This window comes from Perognathus longimembris, chromosome 7, assembly GCF_023159225.1.
Source record: "Perognathus longimembris pacificus isolate PPM17 chromosome 7, ASM2315922v1, whole genome shotgun sequence".
NCBI classification, from domain to species: Eukaryota; Metazoa; Chordata; class Mammalia; order Rodentia; family Heteromyidae; genus Perognathus; species Perognathus longimembris.
In genome coordinates this window covers 13,604,664-13,624,656 of record NC_063167.1, presented here as the reverse complement: position 1 = coordinate 13,624,656, position 19,993 = coordinate 13,604,664, and the positions used below count along the sequence as shown (strand labels likewise).

Genomic DNA, 19,993 nt, shown 5'->3' with positions numbered 1-19,993 from the left:
GTTATTATGGCTCTGTAGTAGAATTTGAAATCTGGTATTGTGACACTATACCCGCATTGCTTTCTTTGCCTAGAATTGCTTTGGCTATTCTAGGTCTTTTGTTGTTCCATATAAATTTTTGGATTTTTTTTTTGTCTATCTCAAGCAGTAAAGAACATCATTAAGATTTTGATGGGGATTGCATTGAATTTGTATATCATTTTTGGCAGTATGGCCATTTTCATAATATTGAATGTACCTATCCATGAACATGGAAGGTCTTTCCATTTCCTGGTATCCTCTTTGATTTCTTTCTTCAGATTTTTATCATTTTCTCTATAAAGATCTTTTACATCTTTGATTAGGTTAATTACTAGGTATTTTATTTATTTATTTTTGCCAGTCCCGAGGCGTGAATTCAGGGCCTGGGCACTGTCCCTGAGCCTCTTTCTGCTCAAGGTTAGCACTCTACCACTTGAGTATGGTGCCACTTCCACCTGTTTTTGAGTAGTTTATTGGAGATAAGAGTCTCAGACTTTCCTGCCCAGGCAGTATTCAAACTGCGATCTTCAGATCTCAGCCTTCTGAGTAGCTAGGATTATAGGTGTGAGACACTGGAACCTGATTTTTTGGGGGGCAGTTCTAGGACTTGAACTCAGGACCTGAGCACTGTCCCTGGCTTCTTTGTGCTCAAGGCTAGCACTCTACCACTTGAGCCACAGAGCCACTTCCGGCTTTTTCTGTATATGTGGTGCTGAGGAATCGAACCCAGGGCTTCATGCATGCAAGGCAAGCACTCTACCACTAGGTCATATTCCCAGCCCTGATTTTTTTTTTTGAGCTAAGCCAAACTTTCAGCCCCTTTTTGCTTTAGTTTTTTTTTTTCCACCCTCAGATAAGCCCTTTTTGCCTGGAGCCAGCATTGGACTGGCATCCTCCTATTTATATGTCCTGTGTAGCTGAGATTACAGAGTTAATGACCAGGTCCAGCTTGTTGGTTGAAACAAACAAGCTAACTTTTTGCCTGGTGAGGCTCAAGCCCAATCATCACCTCCCACACCTGTGACTTGGGAGCACCTGGCTTTCAACTGGCATTTCTAAGCCCTTGCCACGTGCCAGGTGCTGAGACCCACAGTTGGACGAGGACACTTGGCGTTGGTCTTGAAGAGTTTATTTACTCATTCATGGATGCATTCGTTCATTCAGCATTCCCAGAGCTCTGCTCCATGCTTTGGGTGGGGCCAGGGGTGACGTTGCGGGGAGGGGGTGACGAGGGGTGGTACAGAGTGGCCCGGTCCTCATGCCGCCACATTGGGGAAGAGCAGGAATCCAGAAAAAATGCTGTTGGCACCCTCGATGCCCAGCAGGGAGTTCTTGTCGGTGGCCTGCAGGTAGACTGTCTCCCCTTGCTCCAGCTTGAGGACCACGCCGCCCGTGGTCACCTGGAAGGTGTTCTGGGCGTAGTCACAGAAGGTCACCACCTTCTGCCCGGAGTCCCGGCCCCGCATGAGATTCACACACAGGTTCCCGCGGGAGCTGGCATGGTAGGTGAAGTAGTAGAGCCCCGGCACCCTGCAGGTGAACTTGCCGCTGCGCGGCTCGTAGTTGCCGTTGGCGTTGGTGATCACGTTTTCGAAGCGGATGGCTTGTCCCCGGCGCAGGAGCATGCTGGTGGCCCTCAGCGCGGAGAAGGCGATTTTCTGTGTGGCCTGGTAGTCACCTGACTCGCCCTTGGCACCACGGAGTCCAGGGGGGCCTGGGGCGCCTTTAGGGCCAGGGGGACCCTTGGGGCCAACTTTTCCTGGGTTCCCAGGAGTCCCTGGGTCCCCCTTCTCTCCGAACTCACCATGGTCTCCAGCTAGCCCTGGGAATCCTGAGGGAGGCAAAGGCAAGAGAGATGAGGAGACCCCCACAGGAAGGGGCTCAGGTGGGGACCTTAGCCAGTCCCTCCGGAACTTGACTTCCTGTTTGTGAAAATGTGGGGGCATCAGAGAGGACACAGCTTCCGGATTTCCTCAGGGAGGAGGGCAGTACTCCCTCCCTCCCCGCCCCCAGGAAGGCACCAGCCCTGCCCTTTGTCTCTGGCCGCACAGCCTCCTTGTCAGGCTTAAAACTAGAGCAGGGGTAAGGAGTTTACCCCCTGTGTGGGTGTCCCTTCCACTCCCTCACCCACAGCAGACAGCCTCAATCGATCACCGCACGCATCCTGACGGCACCAGGAAGTGGGCTGCAGAATCCCCCTCCACACTCGGAGCAGCCACTTCCTCTTGGTCTGGCACAACACAAGACATGCTTTCCAGTTCTGTGGCAGAGGACAGAGCCTGAGAAGCTGGGCTCTGGGGGCCAATGTGCCTTGGTCACACTTCCCATTACTAGTTATGTCACCTTTACACAAGTCATATTCCCTGAGGCTCAGTTTCCTCATCTACAAAATCAGGGTGTTGATGTTTTGTGGGATTGTGAGGATTAAAAGAGATCATGGGGGCTGGGAATGGGGCTTTAGTGGTAGAGTGCTTGCCTAGCATGCAGAAGCCCTGGGTTCGATTCCCCAGCACCACATAAACAGACAAAGCTGGAAGTGGCGCTGTGGCTCAAGTGGTAGAGAGCTACCCTTGAGCAAAAAGAAGCTAGGGACAGTGCTCAGGCCCTGAGTTCAAGCCCCAGGACTGGAAAAAAAATCCAAAACAAACAAAACAAAGAGAGACCCTGGGAAGGGAGAGGGCTGGCACAGAGGGCTGCTCCAGCACTACAGACTAAAAGAATAGAGAAATTGCCACATGCCGGTGGCTCACGCCTGTAATCTTAGTTACTCAGCATGCTGAGATCTGAGGATGATGGTCTGAAGCCAGCCCAGGCTGGAAGGTTTGTGAGACTCTCACTTTTAACTACCAAAAAGCTGGACATGGAGCTATGGCTCAAGTGGTAGTAGAGCCAGTGCTAGCCTTGAGCAAAAGAGCTCAGGGACAACACCTAGTCCCTGAGTTCAAACCTTAGAACTAACACACACACACACACACACACACACACACACACACACACACACACACATCACATCACAAGAGGGGGGAGTCTCATTGGACTCCAGGACAACCCTGCAAATGGGCCATTGTCATTGTCATCCCAGAGGAGCTGGCCCTGGGAGTGAAGCCAAGCTCAGGGCTGTTTGACTTCTCATTCATGTTCTTTCTGGTGGGAGTGGGAGGGGAGAAGCCCCCCTCCCTCCTCCCTCCACACCCCCCTCCATGGGTGGAGTGGGAGGAGCCCCTGTGGGTGGAGTGGTAGGAACCTCCCCCCCCCCCCCCCCCCGGCGTGGTCTCTCATTTTTCTCTGGGCCGCCATGAAGAAGACAAGAGATTTGCTGAACCTCCTTGGCTTCTCGGCTTCCTATCTAGAAATGGAGACCTGAAGTCCCTCCTGGCATTGCTGGCTTTTCCAGAGCCTTTGCCATCTCTAAGGCAATGAACTGTGACTTAAGAGGGAGGACTTCGGCCTCCGCCTGGCCTCTCGAGCTCCCCTACGTGCAGTACCTGTGTCTCCTTTTGTCCCGGGTACCCCAGGTAGGCCATCTGTGCCAGGTAACCCAGGGATGCCTGGAATGCCAGGGATGGCCGCCGGCCCGGTGCAGCTCTCCTGAGCCCGGGAGACCGGGAGTGAAGCCAGGAGCAGCACTGACAGCAGCACTGTGACACTGCTCCGCGGTGTCTCCATCGCGGCTCTGTCCCAGCTGCCTCCTGTAGGGAAGATGAGGTGGGAGGTGACTACCCCATCCCTCTTCCCCATCCTTCCTCCCTCTCCCTCCTTCCACCCCTCAATCCATCCATTCACCCACACTTCTACCCATATATCCATCAATCTCTTCAACTACCCTTGCACCCACACATCCATTCACACATCCATCAATCTCTCCATCTATCTATTCATGTCTCTTCCACCATCTATCTCTTCATCTTTCTATCCATCCATCCATTCTTCCATCTCTCCTTACATGCATTCATCCATCCCTTCATCTGTCCATCCATCTATATATCCATCTATATCCAAACCCTGTACGAGGTCCTGGGGTTACAGCGATGAGACAAAACATGGTCCCTGTCCTCAAAGCCCCCAGGAGGAAAGCGATGACAAATAGATCCAGTTGTGATGCTCTAGGAGATGGGATGAGAGCCCTGAGGGGCAGGGCTGGCTTGGCGAGGGAAGTCCTCCCACCAAGGAGGTCTTCTCCACAAGGGACAAGCCATGATTACAATGAAATTGGAGGGTTCAAAAAGGGCTGAGGTAAGAATGTTCTAGGAGGAAAGAAAGATGGACAAAAGGCTCCAAGATAGGGCAAAAGCTGGAAGCCTGTAGGAAGACCTGACCAGAGGGGAGCGAGGATAAGAATAACCGGAGTGGAGATTGCCAATTGAGTGCTGGATTCCATCCCACCTGTTCCCAGCCATTAGAGCTTCTGAATTTGGGGGGTGTTTATGCAAGCAGCCATTGTGTGTCCTCAGGACGTTGCCACGCAGTAGAAACTCATTTCTATACCAAAGAAGACACCTAGGCTCTGGGAGGGCAGACTGCTTACTCCACACCACGGGGCAAGGAATGGAGCCCATGTCCCCACCAGCCTACTGGACCAGCTCTACTTACAGAATGTTCTTGAGTTTCTCAGGGGCCCTGAGCAGACAGCGTGGCCCTTCCTCATCCCGGAGAACCAGGAAGAAGCCCCTAGATGGCGCTGAGCAGGTCCACCTGGCCACAGCCCATGGTGTCAACTCTCAGAACAGTCGTCTAGTCCAAACCATGGCCTGGCCTTTTGCTTTCTTCACAAGTTAGACCCATCCAATGTGCCAGTAATGCTGAACATTGTGTGTGTGTGTGTGTGTGTGTGTGTGTGTGTGTGTGTGTGTGTGTGTGTGTCATGCATTCACCGCTCCAAAACATTGAGCTTGCTCAGGAGCCAAGGGATCTCCTTCTGGGCTCACAGAACCCCAGAATGGCTCTGCCCACATTCTGCCACACTGCCCCGTCTCAGGTGCTGAGCCCCATCCTTACCTTGGAGCCTGGCGTTCCGGAATGCCAGTGCCAGGCTGGCTGCGGTGGGAGCGGGAGCCAGGCGCCTGCTGCCCTGTGTCCCAAGAGGAAGTTCCGTGCCTCAGAGGCGGAAGGGCTTCCCCTGGCCATCCCCTCCTGAAGTCCAGTGGGCTGCACTCGCCGTCACCCGCCCCCCCCCCCCCCCCCCGTCTCCCCAGCCTGCTGCATTCAGGCAGTTTCAGGTCCCATTTCTGCCTCCTGGAGAAGGTTCCGGTCAATGCGTGGGGGTGGTAGATGTGTGGTTTCGCAGACTCAGCAGCTGTGGGAACAGGCTGTCTTGAGCAAGTGTCCGCAGGACCCCCCCTTTCCTCCCCCGACCCCGTGACCTTCCTCGGGGACCAGTGCTCCTGGATAGATGACAAGGTGGCCCATCTTGTGCCCACCCTGGGTTTAAAGTCAAAGTCTTTGACTTGGATTCTGACTCTACTCTTTGCCAACCAAATATTCTCAGCCAGGGGAGCCCAGGGGAGCCCCAGTTTTCTCCCCTCTGGGCTGGGGTTGCCAGTACACCTGCTGGACAGCTGTGGCTGGACCTAGGAGAGGACGGGGACTCAGGGTGACGCGTTCACCGTTCACGTCACACGGGGTCTCGGCCTCCTCTGTCTGGGCTGCTCGTCTGTCCCTTTTTCTTGTTCTGCATCTCTGCTCTTTCCCTGCTCTCAGAAAATAATCTAATAATGAATTTTAAATGTGTTCATTATTTATTTATACCCAGCCTAGTTGGAGCTAATGACAAGAACAGCTACAGGCAGGACCTTGTTGCTTATTGATCTAAAAACACCACCAAGCGAAGGCTGAAGGGGACTCAGCGATCATGGGCTCACTTCCACTTACTTTTCTGTGTGGGGAAACTGAGACCCAGAGGGGCACATCCATCTTTCCACAAGTGTTTCTTCTGCATTTCTGTGAGCCTTAGGGGAATCTGCCATGGGTCGGTACCGCTGGAGCGTCCTCGACCGGCAGATGGCTTCAACACCCAAGGTTTCTGATATCTATGTCACAGAAAAAGCCCATGCCAGGGGTGTGGGTAGCACTAGGATCCAGCCACCACGGTACTGGGCCGGGTCCAAGGCTGCATGGTGCCCGCTCGCTCGAGAGCTGGGAGCCTTCTTGTGTTTGCAGAGGAGATGCTGTCGGGCTCACAAACACAGAAGGATGAAGCCAGTGACTGTGATCACAGTGAGCTCTGCACGTGCACAGAAATGCGGCCATGAATCCTTGTCATACAGTGAACACACACACACACACACACACACACACACACACACACACACACACACACACACACACACACGGATGAGTGGAAATTAGGTGTTAACTCTCTGAGGTGTTATGGAAAGAAAAGTTAGATAAAACCCAACGGTGCTAAGAACCGGTGAGAGGTTCGGGACCAGGATGTGAAGGAGCAGAGAGTAGATTCCCGGGAGGGCCAGGGAGGGGGTAGGCTGCGGGCCCCTGGCTCCTGATGGGATGGGAAGGTTGGCTTGACTTGGGGTAGGAGGCAGAGGACGAGGCAGAGCCCACGTTTGGAATTAGCACCCACACATTTTTAACCCCAGCTCTGCCTCTGTCCTTACATGGGCTCAGATGGGTTACTGGTGTAGGAGGCCGGGCGTCCACGCAGGACGTGTGGATCCCGTGGCCATTGGTGGGCTGGGTATGGAGGCAGCGGGCCCGTGCAGGACTTGTGTACAGGCAGACTGTCTGTGGAGGCTAGGGGAGGCTGAGGCCCAGGGAAGGGAGCCGAAAGGTCCCTGGGTTTTGGCCACTGAGTAGGAGCTGGCTGTTTCTGTATCCATAAAATAATGGATAAGTACAGAGGGATGACTCTACAAAATCAAAAACAGAACCTACAGTATGGGAGTGTCTCTGTACCCCCCTTTCCTGTCTCTCCCATGGCAGAAAAGCTGGTGTGTGTGTGTGTGTGTGTGTGTGTGTGTGTGTGTGTGTGTATACATGTGTATGTGTGTACTGGAGCTCAGGGCCTGGTGCTGGACTTGAGCCAAAGCTCCACTTCTGACTTTTTGATAAGAGTCTCATGGTCTTTCCTGCTTGGGCTGGCTTTAAACCACAATCCTTAAATCTCAGCCTCCTACATAACTAGGACTACAGGTTCAAGTCACGTCCTTTCTTCCTACTTTTCCCTTCTTCCTTTCTTTCCTTCCCTCCCTCCTTCTTTGTTCCTTCTTTCCTCCCTCCCTCCCTCCCTCTCTTCTCTTCTCTTCTCTTCTCTTCTCTTCTCTTCTCTTCTCTTCTCTTCTCTTCTCTTCTCTTCTCTTCTCTTCTCTTCTCTTCCTCTCTCTCTCTCTCTCTCTCTCTCTCTCTCTCTCTCTCTCTCTCTCTCGCTCTCTCTCTCTCCTGGTCCTAGTCTTTTTTTTTTTTTTTTTTTTTTTGGCCAGTCCTGGGCCTTGGACTCAGGGCCTGAGCACTGTCCCTGGCTTCTTCCCGCTCAAGGCTAGCACTCTGCCACTTGAGCCACAGCGCCGCTTCTGGCCGTTTTCTGTATATGTGGTGCTGGGGAATCGAACCTAGGGCCTCGTGTATCCGAGGCAGGCACTCTTGCCACTAGGCTATATCCCCAGCCCTCTCCTGGTCCTAGTCTTGAACTCAGAGCCTGAGTGCTGTACCTGAGCTTTTCTGCTCAAGGCTAGTGCTCTAACACTTGAGCCATAGCTTCAGTTTCAGCTTTTTTAGTCACTTGAAGATGAGAGTCTCATAGACTTTCCTGTTTGGGCTGGCTTTGAACCATGATCCTCAGATCTCAGACAAATGAGTAGCTAGGATTACATGGTGGTGTGAGCCAGCAGCACTGGGCTTAAAGCTAGCGTTTTCTTTTCTTTTTTTTTTTATTGAAAATGGGTTTTAAAAGGTCATTATGCATTAAGTAGGAACCAATCTTTTTCTTTTTTATTGTTCAAGTCCTTTGTCATGTACTCTGGTCCTGAGTCTTGTCCGGAGCTGTTTAGCTCAGTCCCTGGCACTCTTTCACTTGACGCATGGCATCAATTTCAAAAGCTAGCATTTTCTAAGGTCTGTCTCTCCTGATAAAGAGAGGACAAGGACATGATCATGGAAAATAAAAATGGAGCCAAATGAGTTGTCAAGGTATAGGTTTCTGATCTGACACTGTGGCCTGGGTAAATAGTGCATTGATTTTTAAAAACATAGTGCCTTTTTTTTTTTTTTGGCCAGTCCTGGGCCTTGGACTCAGGGGCTGAGCACGTCCCTGGCTTCTTCCTGCTCAAGGCTAGCACTCTGCCACTTGAGCCACAGCGCCCCTTCTGGCCATTTTCCATATATGTGGTGCTGGGGAATCGAACCGAGAGCTTCACGTGTAGGAGGCAAGCATTCTTGCCACTAGGCCATATTCCCAGCCCCTAGTGCCTTTTTTTTTTTTTTAAAGGAAAGAGAAATGAGAAGGGTATCACTGGTAGCATGGCTCGCCAGCCTCTAAGTGGTAGATGGAGTGGCATCTGTGACTTGTGGCTGGGGACCAGGGCTCTGCCACGGTGCCCTGCCTGGTGAACCAGGTCCCTGCTTCCTGTCCTTTGCCTGTGTCTTCCTCTCTCCTCCCTCCCCAGCCTAAATGCTTCTCAGTCCCATACCAGGCACCGGGCACACAGCAAAGGGGCTCTGCTCTAGGCTCTCCCCATCCGATGGGCAGGCTGGCCTGTAAGCACACAGGTGCACAAAAGCCTGTCTTTGGTGGGGGGGGGGGGGCGGGCTAGCGGAGTGGCTCAAGTGGGAGAGCACCAGCCTAGCTGAGTTCAAGACCCGGGACCACCACAATGTGAAAAGGCGAGTCTGTGGACGCCAGGTGAAGTTCACCTATTGCTGCTGCCTGTCTGTGGCGGCTGAGACCAGCACACACTTGACAGCTTGTGGGCAGCTGTGATTTCACACCATCTCTTGGGACCCCCAGAGTCTGTGTGTTATTTGAAGTGAGTCAGACATCTGGAGGGCGCTGGGGGGAGGGGGGGAGAAGTGGGAAGGAATCCTCGCTCTCTTCCACTCCTGCCCACCCATCCCCAAGCTCTGTAATGAATACTAAATAAGTCGATGTATGTGAAGTCCTTAGCACAGGCCCCGTGTTTAGCAGGAGCTTGGCAAATGTTAGTGACTCGGATTTTTTTTTAAATCTGTCCACTCATTTATTCTGCTTTTAGCCTCTCATTTACTCAGTGAACCACTCATGTTTTCCCTGTTTTATTTTGGGACCCAAGCTGGCCCCACAGCCTCCCCAGTGCCGGGATTACAGGAGGGAACACCGTCACACCCAGATGTAGGTGTGCATGCTTTCATTCACTCCATTTCTCCCATTCACTCAGCACAAGTGAATTGTTTTTCCCTCGGCTGGGCTTACTGAAGCCCAGACTCCTCTTGCGCCAAAGACTCCCAAACCCAGCCGAGCACTGGGAATTCAAACCCTGCCATTTACCTGCGAGCCTGGGCAGGTTGACTGACAGCCATGCCCCCTCCCCTCCGCCCACATGACAGCGGGCAGGGCCCAGGGGGACCCCCGACAACCATACCTACCCGTGAGCATCTCGCTCCCACCAGGCCAAATGGGGCCAAGGGTCTCAATGCTGACAGTCAAGCTGCAGTCAGCGCTACCCAATGCCCTAAGTTCAAGGCATTACCACTAGGGGGAAAGAAAAACTGGCCCATGCATATTTATCAGGCTAATTATTTATTCATCGATCTCCCTGCCTCTTCCAAGAGCTTTCAAAAAAAAAAAAAAAGGTGACTGACAGTCTGGTTAAGTATCAAAGGAACAGGACAAGCAATGACCCCTGAAGGAGCTCAGAGGAGGTAGGGAACGGAGAGGGTTGGGAGTCAGGGGGGCTTCCTGGAGGAGGAGTCCATCGGGTGGGGAAAACAGTCTGAGCCAGGATGTGGGACACGGATGGAGGTGGGGGTCTGGTTCTAGTCGGGGAAGAGCAGGAAGCCGGAGAAGACGCTGTCCGAGCCCTCGGTGCCCACCATGCCGTTGTAGTCGTTGACAGCCAGCCACACCTCCTGGCCGGCCTGCAGGTGCAGCGCCACGCCTCCCGAGCTGACCTGCTTGCTGTTGGACATGTGGTCGCAGAAGGTGGTCACCTGCACGCCGCTGCGGTACAGGTGCACGCACAGGTTGGCCGTCTGCGACGTGTGGTAGACGAAGTAGTAGAGGCCCGGCACTTTGCAGGTGAACTTGCCTGTGCTGAGGTCGTAATCCCCCTGGGGGTTGGTGATGGCCACGTTGAACTTGACCAGGCCGTTGGCTGCTGGGTACTGGGAAGTCTGCCGGGTGACGGTGAACACTGACTGGTGCTTCTGCTTGTACCTGCCCTCGTCCCCCGGATCCCCCCTACCCCCCATAGGGCCCACGTCTCCTGGTTTCCCGATGGCTCCCAGGGGGCCATTTTTCCCGGGGTGGCCAGCTTTGCCAGGCTCTCCCTTCTGACCCTTGGGTCCTTGAGTTCCAGGGATGGCTGGGATTCCTGGAGAAAGAGAGATAGGCAGGGAGTGATGGGCAGGGACCAAGAAGAGGGCACTCTGGAGGTGTCGCGTGCGTGCATTAGTGTGTGTGTGTGTGTGTGTGTGTGTGTGTGTTGGTCCTGGGGCTTGAACTCAGGGCCTGGGAGCTATCCCGGAGCTTTTTTGCTCAAGGCTAGTGCTCTACCACTTGAGCCTGAGCTCTACTTCCAGCATTTTGCTGGTTAATTGGAGATAATAGTTTCACAGACTTTTCTGGCCAAGCTGTCTATCATCCATCTGCTGTCCTCAGATCTCAGCCTCCTGAGAAGCTAGGATTACAGGTGTGAGCCACAGGCACCCAGCTTCCAGCGTCTTGTCACTAAAATTTCCTTCCCAGATGGACTGTCTCTAAGGAGTTTGCCTTCTGACTTTATCTAAGACACTTCCCTGTCTATTGGTCTTGAATTCCACACCTGTGATGTGTGTGTGTGTGTGTGTGTGTGTGTGTGTGTGTGTGCGCGCGCAGACAGCAGTAGGAGATGCCAGAGACTGTCAGAGGGAGATATCCATCCAGGGAGGGTATGTGGCCCCAGGCACCTTCCACCCAGCACGTGTGGGGCTTAAAAAATGTTTAATCAGAATTCAACATTAGCAAATTCAGACCTCACTTACAAATCCTGGTTCTCAGGGGTCTGTTGTTATGTGTTTGTTTTACAGGGCTGGTTTGTTGTTTTTAACAAAGAAGCTCATGGAGTTTATTCACAAATGCTTCAGCTCCTCCAAAGTTCATTGCTTAATTTTCTATTTGTAATTTTTCAACCTTTTGTCTTTGAAATAATTATAGAGTTTAGAAGGAGAGGAAGAGGAGGAGGGAGGAGGAGGAGGGAGGAGGAGGAGGAGGAGAGGCTCCAGTGGCTTATGTCTGTAATTGTAATTTACTCAAGAAGTTGAGATCTGAGGTTTGAGGTTTGAAGCCAACCCTGGGAGGAGAGATCATGAGACTCCTATTTCCAATTAACCAGCAAAAAGCCCAAAGTGAAGTTGTGGCTCAAGTGGTAGAGTGTCAGCCTTGAGCAAAAAAGCTAAGGGATAGTGTCCAGGCTGTGAATTCAAGACCCAGTACCAACACACACACACACACACACACACACACACACACACACACACACACACACACACGCTGGAGACAGAGAGGTCCCATAGACCCCTGGCCTAGTTTTCCCAATGATGTATCTTGCATAACTCAGGCACATGATCAAAACTGGGAAAGTGATTATTTGCACAACACTCAGTGTGTCACATGTGCACATCCCTGTGATCAACACCTCTACAATCAAGCCTATCTGACTTTATTGGACCCGGTGTTCCCTAGGCTGTGAGGCTGCACAGTGCCCGAGTGTCACCTCCTCCTCCCCCTCTGCCTCCCCCATCAAGGTCAACGGCCTAGGTCAGCTGTGGGAGGCCCAAAGCCTAAGCACTGAGGACATAGGCGCCCGAGCTGGCATGGTGGTGGGATTCTTCACTGTCTGCATTCGTCCTTGGTTCCACCCCCACCGCCCCATACAGACGCATTGTCCCACCCCCACCGCCCCATACAGACGCATTGTCTGGGCCCCGGTCCTGGCACCACGCTGGCAGACTCACCTGGCTCTCCCTTGGGCCCCGGCAGGCCATCGTGCCCATCTTTCCCGGGAGCCCCTGGCAGTCCCGGCATCCCTGGGATTCCATAGCAGCCGGTGCTGCCCTGGGCCCTGAGGGGCAGAGCCAGCAGGAGCAGCAGCAGGTGCCAGGCACGGCAGGGTGGGCAGCTGGGCCCCACGTCCATCCTGAGGAGGGGGCTGGGTGGGGAGATGGTGGAGCTGGACCCCGGCCCCCTTCTCCCTGTGACTCCCCTCCCCCTCCTCCTCTGAGCCTGTCCCCGACTGCAGCCGCTCACCCTGGGAGCCCCATGGTGGGTGGACTGTGGGGCTTCGGCCCTGGGCCCACCTGGGAGAGGCAGCCCCTCCTCTTGCAGAGTGAGCCAGAGCCAAGGAAGGTGCCAGGGGAATCGCCATTGGCTCTCATCTGGGCATGGCGGGGTCTTAGCCTCACCTGGGGGGAGGGCGGCGGTTTCTGATGTCGCAGCAATGTCCCTGGCTTCGTGTCCCTCTCCCAGGCAGGAGGACACCGTGTCAGAGTGACTGGAGCAAGGACTGCCCAGATAGGACTGGGCACCCCTCCCCCACGCCCCCTCCCACATCCCCTTTCCTGAGATTTCCCCCTGACTGGACACTTTCGTTTGTGCTCTGAGCCTGTCTGACCACGGCGACACCCCTGTCGACTTCCTTGTGTGGCCAGGGTTGTGTGTGTCTGAAAAGAGGAAACATCTGCTGCTCCGGCACCTGGCTCGGGATGTGTGCGTGCGTGCACATGTGTATGCGTTCTGTGTGTGCATGTGTGTACTGTGTGCACTCTCTGTGTGTACACGTGTGGGTGGACAGCCTGGGCACAGTGGCTCCAGAACTGGGCTAGCCCACCGTGTGCCCAGTCTGTCCGCAGCCCTCACGCTCTCTCCTGGCTTTTTCACTCAAGGCTGGCACTCTACCACTTGAGCTTTTCCCACTGGAGTTAAGAGTCTCTTGGATTTGGCTTTGAACCTCCATCCTCAGAGCCCAGCCTTCTGCGTGAAGCACTAGGGCTCAGCCTGGGACTCAGGCTCTTGAGTGAAGGATGGGTTCCTGGTCTCCTCTCCTTCCCTGCCGGTTCCTCCTGCCCCTGTGTCCTGGACTCCACTCAGCCTCGGGTTCGGGGGGTAGGGGGGGACTCCAGCTGGGGTCAGCGCCCCCATGAGTCTAAGCATCATGAGTCTAAGCATCAAGTTGGTGCTGGGTTTGTGGGTTCCCATCTCAATGCTCCTGCCTGGACTTGGGGACTCCCAGAGCAGCGGGCCTCCCTCCCTGTGGCGCGGAGACTTCCCACACCTTCAAGGACCCTGCCCTGCCAGGCTGAGGGTCCTCCAGGGCCTCCGCTGCCGGGGCTGTCCACCTATGGCACAGGGCTACAGAGTGCAGGACAAGACAAGGACCTGGGGTGCTCTGGGCTTTGGGAGTCTCTGGTGGGTGGGGCCTGGGAAGAGCAGAATGGTGGGGTGGGGGGCTCCATGTCCTGGAGTCTAGGCCCAGGCTCCCATCTCCCCATCCTCGCGTCCTCTGCACCTGGGCCGGGCCTGTCCAGCAGGTGGCAGCCTCGGCCCGTGCTCAGCCTCCCTCCCTGCCTGGCCTGCCTGGCTCTGCTTTTCCCTCCCAGGACCAGAGACTGTGAGATGCAGGAAGCAGGGCTGGGTAGGATTGAGGGTGAGGCTCACCATTTCCCTAGCGAGGCCTCCCCCGCATGCAAGGCCTCCAGCGATGGAGGCCTTGATGGTCCCTTCTCCCCACCGGCCCCTCACTCCTTCCTGACACCAGGGGTGGCTGGGGGGAGGGGTGGGGACAGGGTCCTGGGTATGGCCTGTTGGAGGTGAGCGGCTTGTGCTGATAGGGGGACAGTCCTCCTGTCCATGAGAATGGTGTGTGCCTGTCGGCGTGGGAGAGAGGACAGAGTCTCCAAGACTTGTGCATGTTGGTGTGAGATGTGTGGACGTCTGAGGCCAGTGGTGTGCACATGTGAAGCCAGCATGTGTGCATGTGTGTGACATACACATGAGAGAGAGGGAGAGAGAAGGTGTATTTTGGATGGTTTACAAATGTCACTTGAAGGTTGAGGCAGGTAATGCCTCAGGACAACAGCTCATTCTCCCACGTGCATTTGCTCATGGGTGTGTCTATGAATGTGCATGTGTATGTGTCTGGAATTGTAACCAGTGTTCACTGAAGGGCAGCCCTGAACCCATGTATTATGGGATATGGATGGGCTCTAGTGCATGGACAGTCCCACAGAGATGGGGTGCGCGTGCTTGCACACACATGCACGGTGTGGATATGAGTCACCTGTGCCGGTGTGTGATTATCTGTATATGTGTGCTGCAGGACTGTGCCTATGTGTGCTTGTGTATATGTGTGCTTGTGGTCTGTGCATGTGTGTGATTGTACACACGAGTTGTGGTCTTCATGTTTGATGGTGTATACCTGTTTGTGGGGGGGGAGTTGTACGTGTGTGCATGTGTGTTTGTGGTCTGTGCACGCGTGTGATTGTGTGTTCCCCAGCCCAGTGGGTGCTAGCAGGCAGCTGGCAGCAGCCCAGCCCCCCACACCAGCTGGGGTGGAGGCCGCTCAGGAATGGCAGGTTCTGGAAGGTCGGCAGTGTGCTTTTGGAGCAGTGTGTTCCCCTCTCTGATTCCTGGCCCCGGGGGGGGGGGGGCGGGGGTGAAGTGCCCGTGTGCTTTGCCAAGTGCAGCTGGGGAGCTGGGGAGGGTGGAGGTGAGACACGCGCATGGCAGCTGCAAGCGGGGTTCAACCCCAGCCTCCCGGTCTTACATCCCCTGCCTCAGCCTCCCTTCCTGCATCCACAAGGTGGCACCCGCACCCACTTGCAGCTTATTAAACAGAGCAAGCGGAACACGGTCACCGCGAAACCCTAAGCCAGGAACCGGCTGCGGCTGTGACACTTGGAGTCACCCGGTCCCAATCCCCCAGCAGCAGTGAGGGGATGCCGTCACCCCTCCCGCCTCGCAGGTAAGGACACGGGGGCTACCGAGCGCGCGTGGCATGTACACGATAGACAGCCGACCCGCCCTGGTGTCTGACTCGGAGCCCAGCCCATGGGCTCCTGGCACAGACACAGCCCGCTGCCTCTCCGCACTCAGCAAGGGTCACCCCTGCGCCCCCTACCCGGTGCCCGGAGTCCCCATGGCACCCAGGCTACCAGACTGGGACGCACACGTTTATTCCGGGGAGGTCTCGAGGCTCTCAGCAGCCCCTGCCTTGGGAGGCCGAAGCCTCAGCACCCTCTTTACAGAGCAGAGCACAGAGCCTGAGAGGAGGGTGGCTGGGGGGGGGGGGGGGCGGGGCGCACAGCGGAAGTGGAGAAGGCCTGAGGTGGGGGCTCCCCGGCTCAGGCCGAGGGGAAGATGAGGAAGCCGCTGAAGATGCTGTCGGCCTCGGGGCCCTGGTAAATGCGGCCCTTGGAGGCGTCTCTCTCGACCCAGACCTGGTCTCCATGCTGCAGCTGGAGCGCGGTGCCCCCGGACACCACCTGGAAGAGCCCCTTGCTGTTGCTGTCGCAGAAGCCCACCAGGCGGCGCTGTCCAGCCGGCTGGCCCCGGGGGGCGTGCGTGATGGACAGGCAGACGTCCCACTGGGAGACCACCTGGAAGGTGAAGTAGTAAAAGCCCGGCAAGGCGCAGACGAAGCGCCCCGACTGGTTCTGGTACGGGCCTTCCTGGTTGGTGATGACCGTGTCGAAGATGACGATGGTGCCGCCCCGTGGAGGGTTCCGCAGCACAGCGGAGAAGGCAGGCCACGGCTGATCCCTGATGTTCCCTGGGTTGCCCTTGATCCCCTTTAACCCTGGGGGACCCAGGTCCCCTGGGGGCCCGCTGGGCCCAGCGAAGCCCACATTGCCGGGTTTTCCAGAGGGCCCAGGCTCCCCCTCATCTCCTTTAGGGCCTCTGATGCCTGTCCGGATGCCAGGGATCCCTGTGGGGAGAAAGAGCAGATTTAAGGGGTAGGGTGGGGGTTCAGGGCATCCCCAGGGAAAGGGCTAGAGGCCCAGGGTCCCATGAGAGGGAAGAGGGGGAACGACGGGGCCTCTGAGCGGCTGACTCGGAGCCGGGTGCTGGTGGCTCGCACCCGTAACCCTGGCTACTCAGGAGGTTGAAATCTGAGGGTCAAGGTTCAAGGGCAAGTGAGACTTTTTTTTTCTCCCCCAGTTGTGGGGCTTGAATCTGGGCCTGGGTGCTGTCCCTGAGCTCTTTTGATCAAGGCTAATACTCTACCACTTTGAGCCACAGCTCCACTTCTGGTTTTCTCATGGTTAATTGGAGATAAGAGTCTCATGGACTTTCCTGCCCAGGCTGGCTTTGAACTGTGGTCCTCAGATCTCAGCCTCCTGAGTAGCTAGGGTTCCAGATGTGAGCTACCGGCACCAAGCTTCTGTGAGTCGCTTATCTCTAATTAATCACCAAAAAGCTGGAAGTGGAATTGTGGTTCAAGTGTTAGGGTGCCAGTCTTAGGCAGAAAAGGCTAAGAGACAGAGTCAAGGCTCTGAGTTCAAGCCCCAGTACATGTGTATGTGCATACACACACACACGCACACACACACACACATGCATGCACACACACACACACACACACACACACACACACACACACATCTGGCTGTCATTGTTTTGGTAACTGAACCATGACCAAGGAAGGACTAGGCACTGCCTCTGACCTCCCCACTTACTCAAACCCCTACTTCAGAAGAGGAAATGGGGCCATAGAAGGAAGTAGGACCAGGACAGGCTTGGGGAGCACAGGGGGGCAGGGAAAAGGCCTGGCCCCCGAAGGCTTGGGGGCCGAGTGCAAACTGGAAGGGCTTCCCATGGGGATCCTGTGTCATCCACCCCTCCACCCGAGTCCCAGCCCGCACATACCCGGCTCTCCTCGTTCCCCCTTGGGGCCTGGCCGGCCTGGGCGGCCAGGCTTCCCTGCAGCCCCGTCCTTCCCGTTGGGGGCTTGGCACACATCCTGAGTCACTGTGGAGGCCAGGGACATGGCCAGCAGGCAGGTCAGCAGCCATCCCCACGGGGCCTCCATGTCGTTCCTGTGGAGACAGGCGGGGCATGGACGGGCTGGACATCCCCTGTCCACCACACCCGGCTCGCATCCAGGCCTCCAAGCCCTGTCACACACCCATTGTCACACTCAGACCCCTCTACCCTTCACCTGTGTGTCACACTGTGTGCACACTCCCAGATACCGACTGACAGTGAGCAGACGGGCTCTCGCCCCTCCCTGGGGGCACAGGCTCATCCGCTGCACAGATGATCAGTTTCATTGAGCAAATATTTACCAGGCGCCTGCTCTGCATTGAATTAGTGCCTTTCCCCAGGTGGTGGAGCTCTGTGCACTCAGGAGCCACAAACCCTGCCTCTGCTTGCTCCTTAGCACTGTGGACCGGAGTCCCCACGGCTCCTTCCTTCCACAAGCCCCCACCGCTGGGCTCTGGCTCCCCCTGCCTTTCCCCGGCTTCTTAGGCTGGGGAGCCCCTAGCTCAGGAACTCCACTTAGACCTTTGGGGCTAATTCCTCAACCCCCACCTCAGAGGTTAGGCCCCACCTCTCACCTATTCTGGGTCCTGGAGCAGAGTCCCCTGACTTACCTAGCACAGATCCCTCCACCTGCCTCAGTTGTTCTGGTTCCCTGGCCTCGCAGCCCCTCTCCCCAGACCTGGCCTCATCTGCCTGGGCTGCTAGGGCCACAACTGGATGCTTCCGCCCTCAGCCAGCAGCAGGGACGGCCAGCAGGAAGGGCCAGCAGGAACTCTTCGAGTTCCAGCCAAGTTTCGCTTCCCCCCCCCCAGCTCCCCTCCTCCCCTCCCCTGCCCTGCCCAGCCCCAAAGCTGACCAGAGAGTTTAGAGCAGACCTCAGCAAGACTGAGGTATGGACATGGGGTGTGTGGGGAGGTCCCCCCACCCATGCCCCGGATGCTGGGGGTTGGGGAGGGACAGGGTGGGGTCTGCGAGGATGGGGCAGTGAGAGCCTGGACCATGGAGGATCCAGAGACCCAAAGAACATCAGGGCAGATGGAGTTTCAAAGCCCGTAAGTGGCCGGCCATTTTTGTGATTCCGAAGGCAATGTGGAGGTGCCCACAGCCTGGGGTGGGGGGGAGAGCAGTCATGCGTCTCCAGATGACCGCTTCCCGGTGACCTGGCTTCCGGAAGTTACGTCACCCCCCGGGCCTCAGGTTCCTGATCTATAAATTAGGAACAACAGATTCTACCTCTTTGGGTTATTTTCCTCTTTTCTTGAACTCAGGGCCTGGGTGCTGTCCCTTCATTCTCTCACTCAAAGCTGGCGCTCTGCCACTTAAGCCACAGCTTCACTTCTGGCTTTTTGCTGGTGACTTAGAGATTAGAGTGTGTTGCCTGGGCTGGCTTTGAACCTCAGTGTCAGCTTCCAGATAGCTAGGATTACAGACGTGAGCTACTGGCACCCAGCTCTCCCTCAGGGTCTTTTAACGTGGTAATGACACATATGTTAAGATGGTACCTAGTAAATTGGCTTAACCATTGGCTTTTCTCAACATTTTTTTTAAAACAACAACAAGGCTGGGAGTGGACTCAGTGGTAGAGCACTTGCTAGTATGTATGAGGCCATGATTCCATATTCAGCATAGAAATCTCTCTCTCTCTCTCTCTCTCTCTCTCTCTCTCTCTCTCTCTCTCACACACACACACACACACACACACAGTTAGAAGCCACACATTCTATGGAGATTGTTGCTTGAGTCTGAGTGGGTCCTCTAGCCTTGCTTGCTTTCACTTCCATTTCCTGGAAGTACGGCCCCCTTTCTGCTCTGTCTTCTGACCTGCTTGGACCCAAGGGCGCTTTCCACATGGAGTGACTTTGCCTCACCCAACACATCACGCACCAGGAGGGGCTTTGGTTGATGGTGTGAGCGCCTCTCTTCCTCCCAGGGATGTAGGAGGTATGTGGGGCTGGGGCCTCCTGTCTGTGTCAGCCTCACTGTGTGAACTTGGGCCAGCGGCCTCCCTTCTCCCAGCCTTTGTATCTGTAGAGTGGATTGACACACAGCTTCCAGCCTGGACTACAGAGCCTGGACAGAGTTAAACGCCACCTTGACCTTACACTAGATGGATACCTGTGAGACTTTGGGCCAAGTTACTGCACCTCTCCAAGCCTTGCTTTCTCCACCTACAAAGACGAGGCAGAGCGAGAGGCAGGCAGGTTGTCCCAGATGGTCTCTAAGATCCTTCCCAGAATCTACCTTCCTCCATCAAGCCAGCCTTGCTTTTCTGCAGGAGGAGCTACAGAGCCAGGTTGCTCACCTCTGTAATCCTGGCCAATCAGGAGGCTGAGGTGATAAGGATCGTGGTTCAAACCCATCCCTGGCAGCCACAACTATAAAACTCGAATCTCCAGTTATCCAGCATAAAAACTGAAAGTGAGGGGGGTGCAATTGGTAGAGTGCCAGTCTTGAGTGAAAACACTAAGGGACAGAGCTCAGGCTTTGAGTTCAAACCCCAGCACCAACACTTTGGTTCCTCTCTTACCTCCCTGAGTGATGGTCGACCAGTGCTGGGAGCCATCCAAATAGGCCTGCCATGGTCTCACGGGCTTTGTTTGCCTCCCTCTGCAAATAAAAACTTTTGTTGGGTGGGTTTTAGGGAACCCAGAGGGTTCAAGTTCCGCCCTTTCAATGTGTCTTTCCCTATAAATCAAGGTCAATAATGGACCCGTGGGCACCAACCCTCTGCAGCCTCTAGAGGGCAGTGTGGCCTGTGGTCTGTTAGAAAGGAACTCCCTCCTCCCTGCACCTGTCACTCAGATGGCC

The 19,993-nt window shown here is 55.3% G+C and overlaps 3 protein-coding genes across 6 annotated transcripts; all 3 read right to left on the bottom strand.

Annotated features, from left to right (window-relative positions):
* Positions 1-1,136: 1,136 nt before the first annotated feature.
* C1qb (complement C1q B chain) lies at positions 1,137-5,178 on the bottom strand. Its single transcript, XM_048350461.1, has 3 exons — positions 5,017-5,178; positions 3,507-3,710; positions 1,137-1,852 (listed from the first exon to the last, which is right to left on the bottom strand). The coding sequence occupies exons 2-3, from the start codon at positions 3,685-3,687 to the stop codon at positions 1,278-1,280; spliced, it is 756 nt and encodes a 251-aa protein (XP_048206418.1). The 5' UTR covers positions 3,688-3,710; positions 5,017-5,178; the 3' UTR covers positions 1,137-1,277.
* Positions 5,179-9,719: 4,541 nt separating this feature from the next.
* C1qc (complement C1q C chain) lies at positions 9,720-12,648 on the bottom strand. Of its 2 annotated transcripts, none has more exons than XM_048350460.1 (3): positions 12,607-12,648; positions 12,160-12,341; positions 9,720-10,538 (listed from the first exon to the last, which is right to left on the bottom strand). In XM_048350460.1, the coding sequence occupies exons 2-3, from the start codon at positions 12,338-12,340 to the stop codon at positions 9,982-9,984; spliced, it is 738 nt and encodes a 245-aa protein (XP_048206417.1). In that variant the 5' UTR covers position 12,341; positions 12,607-12,648; the 3' UTR covers positions 9,720-9,981. The 2 variants fall into 2 exon arrangements, with proteins under 2 accessions (XP_048206417.1, XP_048206416.1); XM_048350459.1 differs by having other exon boundaries at positions 12,580-12,639.
* A 2,764-nt stretch (positions 12,649-15,412) lies between these two features.
* C1qa (complement C1q A chain) lies at positions 15,413-17,977 on the bottom strand. 3 transcript variants are annotated; one of them, XM_048350455.1, is made up of 3 exons: positions 17,875-17,977; positions 17,069-17,238; positions 15,413-16,127 (listed from the first exon to the last, which is right to left on the bottom strand). In XM_048350455.1, the coding sequence occupies exons 2-3, from the start codon at positions 17,229-17,231 to the stop codon at positions 15,544-15,546; spliced, it is 747 nt and encodes a 248-aa protein (XP_048206412.1). In that variant the 5' UTR covers positions 17,232-17,238; positions 17,875-17,977; the 3' UTR covers positions 15,413-15,543. The 3 variants fall into 3 exon arrangements, with proteins under 3 accessions (XP_048206412.1, XP_048206414.1, XP_048206415.1); XM_048350457.1 differs by having other exon boundaries at positions 17,879-17,960; XM_048350458.1 differs by lacking the exon at positions 17,875-17,977 and adding an exon at positions 17,797-17,850.
* Positions 17,978-19,993: the final 2,016 nt, after the last annotated feature.

What these genes read in the sequence shown, in the direction of transcription:
- C1qa (XM_048350455.1), bottom strand. Translation starts at nt 17,231, where the DNA reads ATGGAGGCCCCGTGGGGATGGCTGCTGACCTGCCTGCTGGCCATGTCC. An exon ending in GGGGGAACGAGGAGAGCCGG is followed by an intron (nt 16,128 to 17,068) that starts GTATGTGCGGGC and finishes TTCTCCCCACAG; the next exon opens with GGATCCCTGGCATCCGGACA.
- C1qc (XM_048350459.1), bottom strand. An exon ending in GGGGCCCAAGGGAGAGCCAG is followed by an intron (nt 10,539 to 12,159) that starts GTGAGTCTGCCA and finishes CTCTTTCTCCAG; the next exon opens with GAATCCCAGCCATCCCTGGA.
- C1qb (XM_048350461.1), bottom strand. Translation starts at nt 3,687, where the DNA reads ATGGAGACACCGCGGAGCAGTGTCACAGTGCTGCTGTCAGTGCTGCTC. An exon ending in CGGGACAAAAGGAGACACAG is followed by an intron (nt 1,853 to 3,506) that starts GTACTGCACGTA and finishes TGCCTCCCTCAG; the next exon opens with GATTCCCAGGGCTAGCTGGA.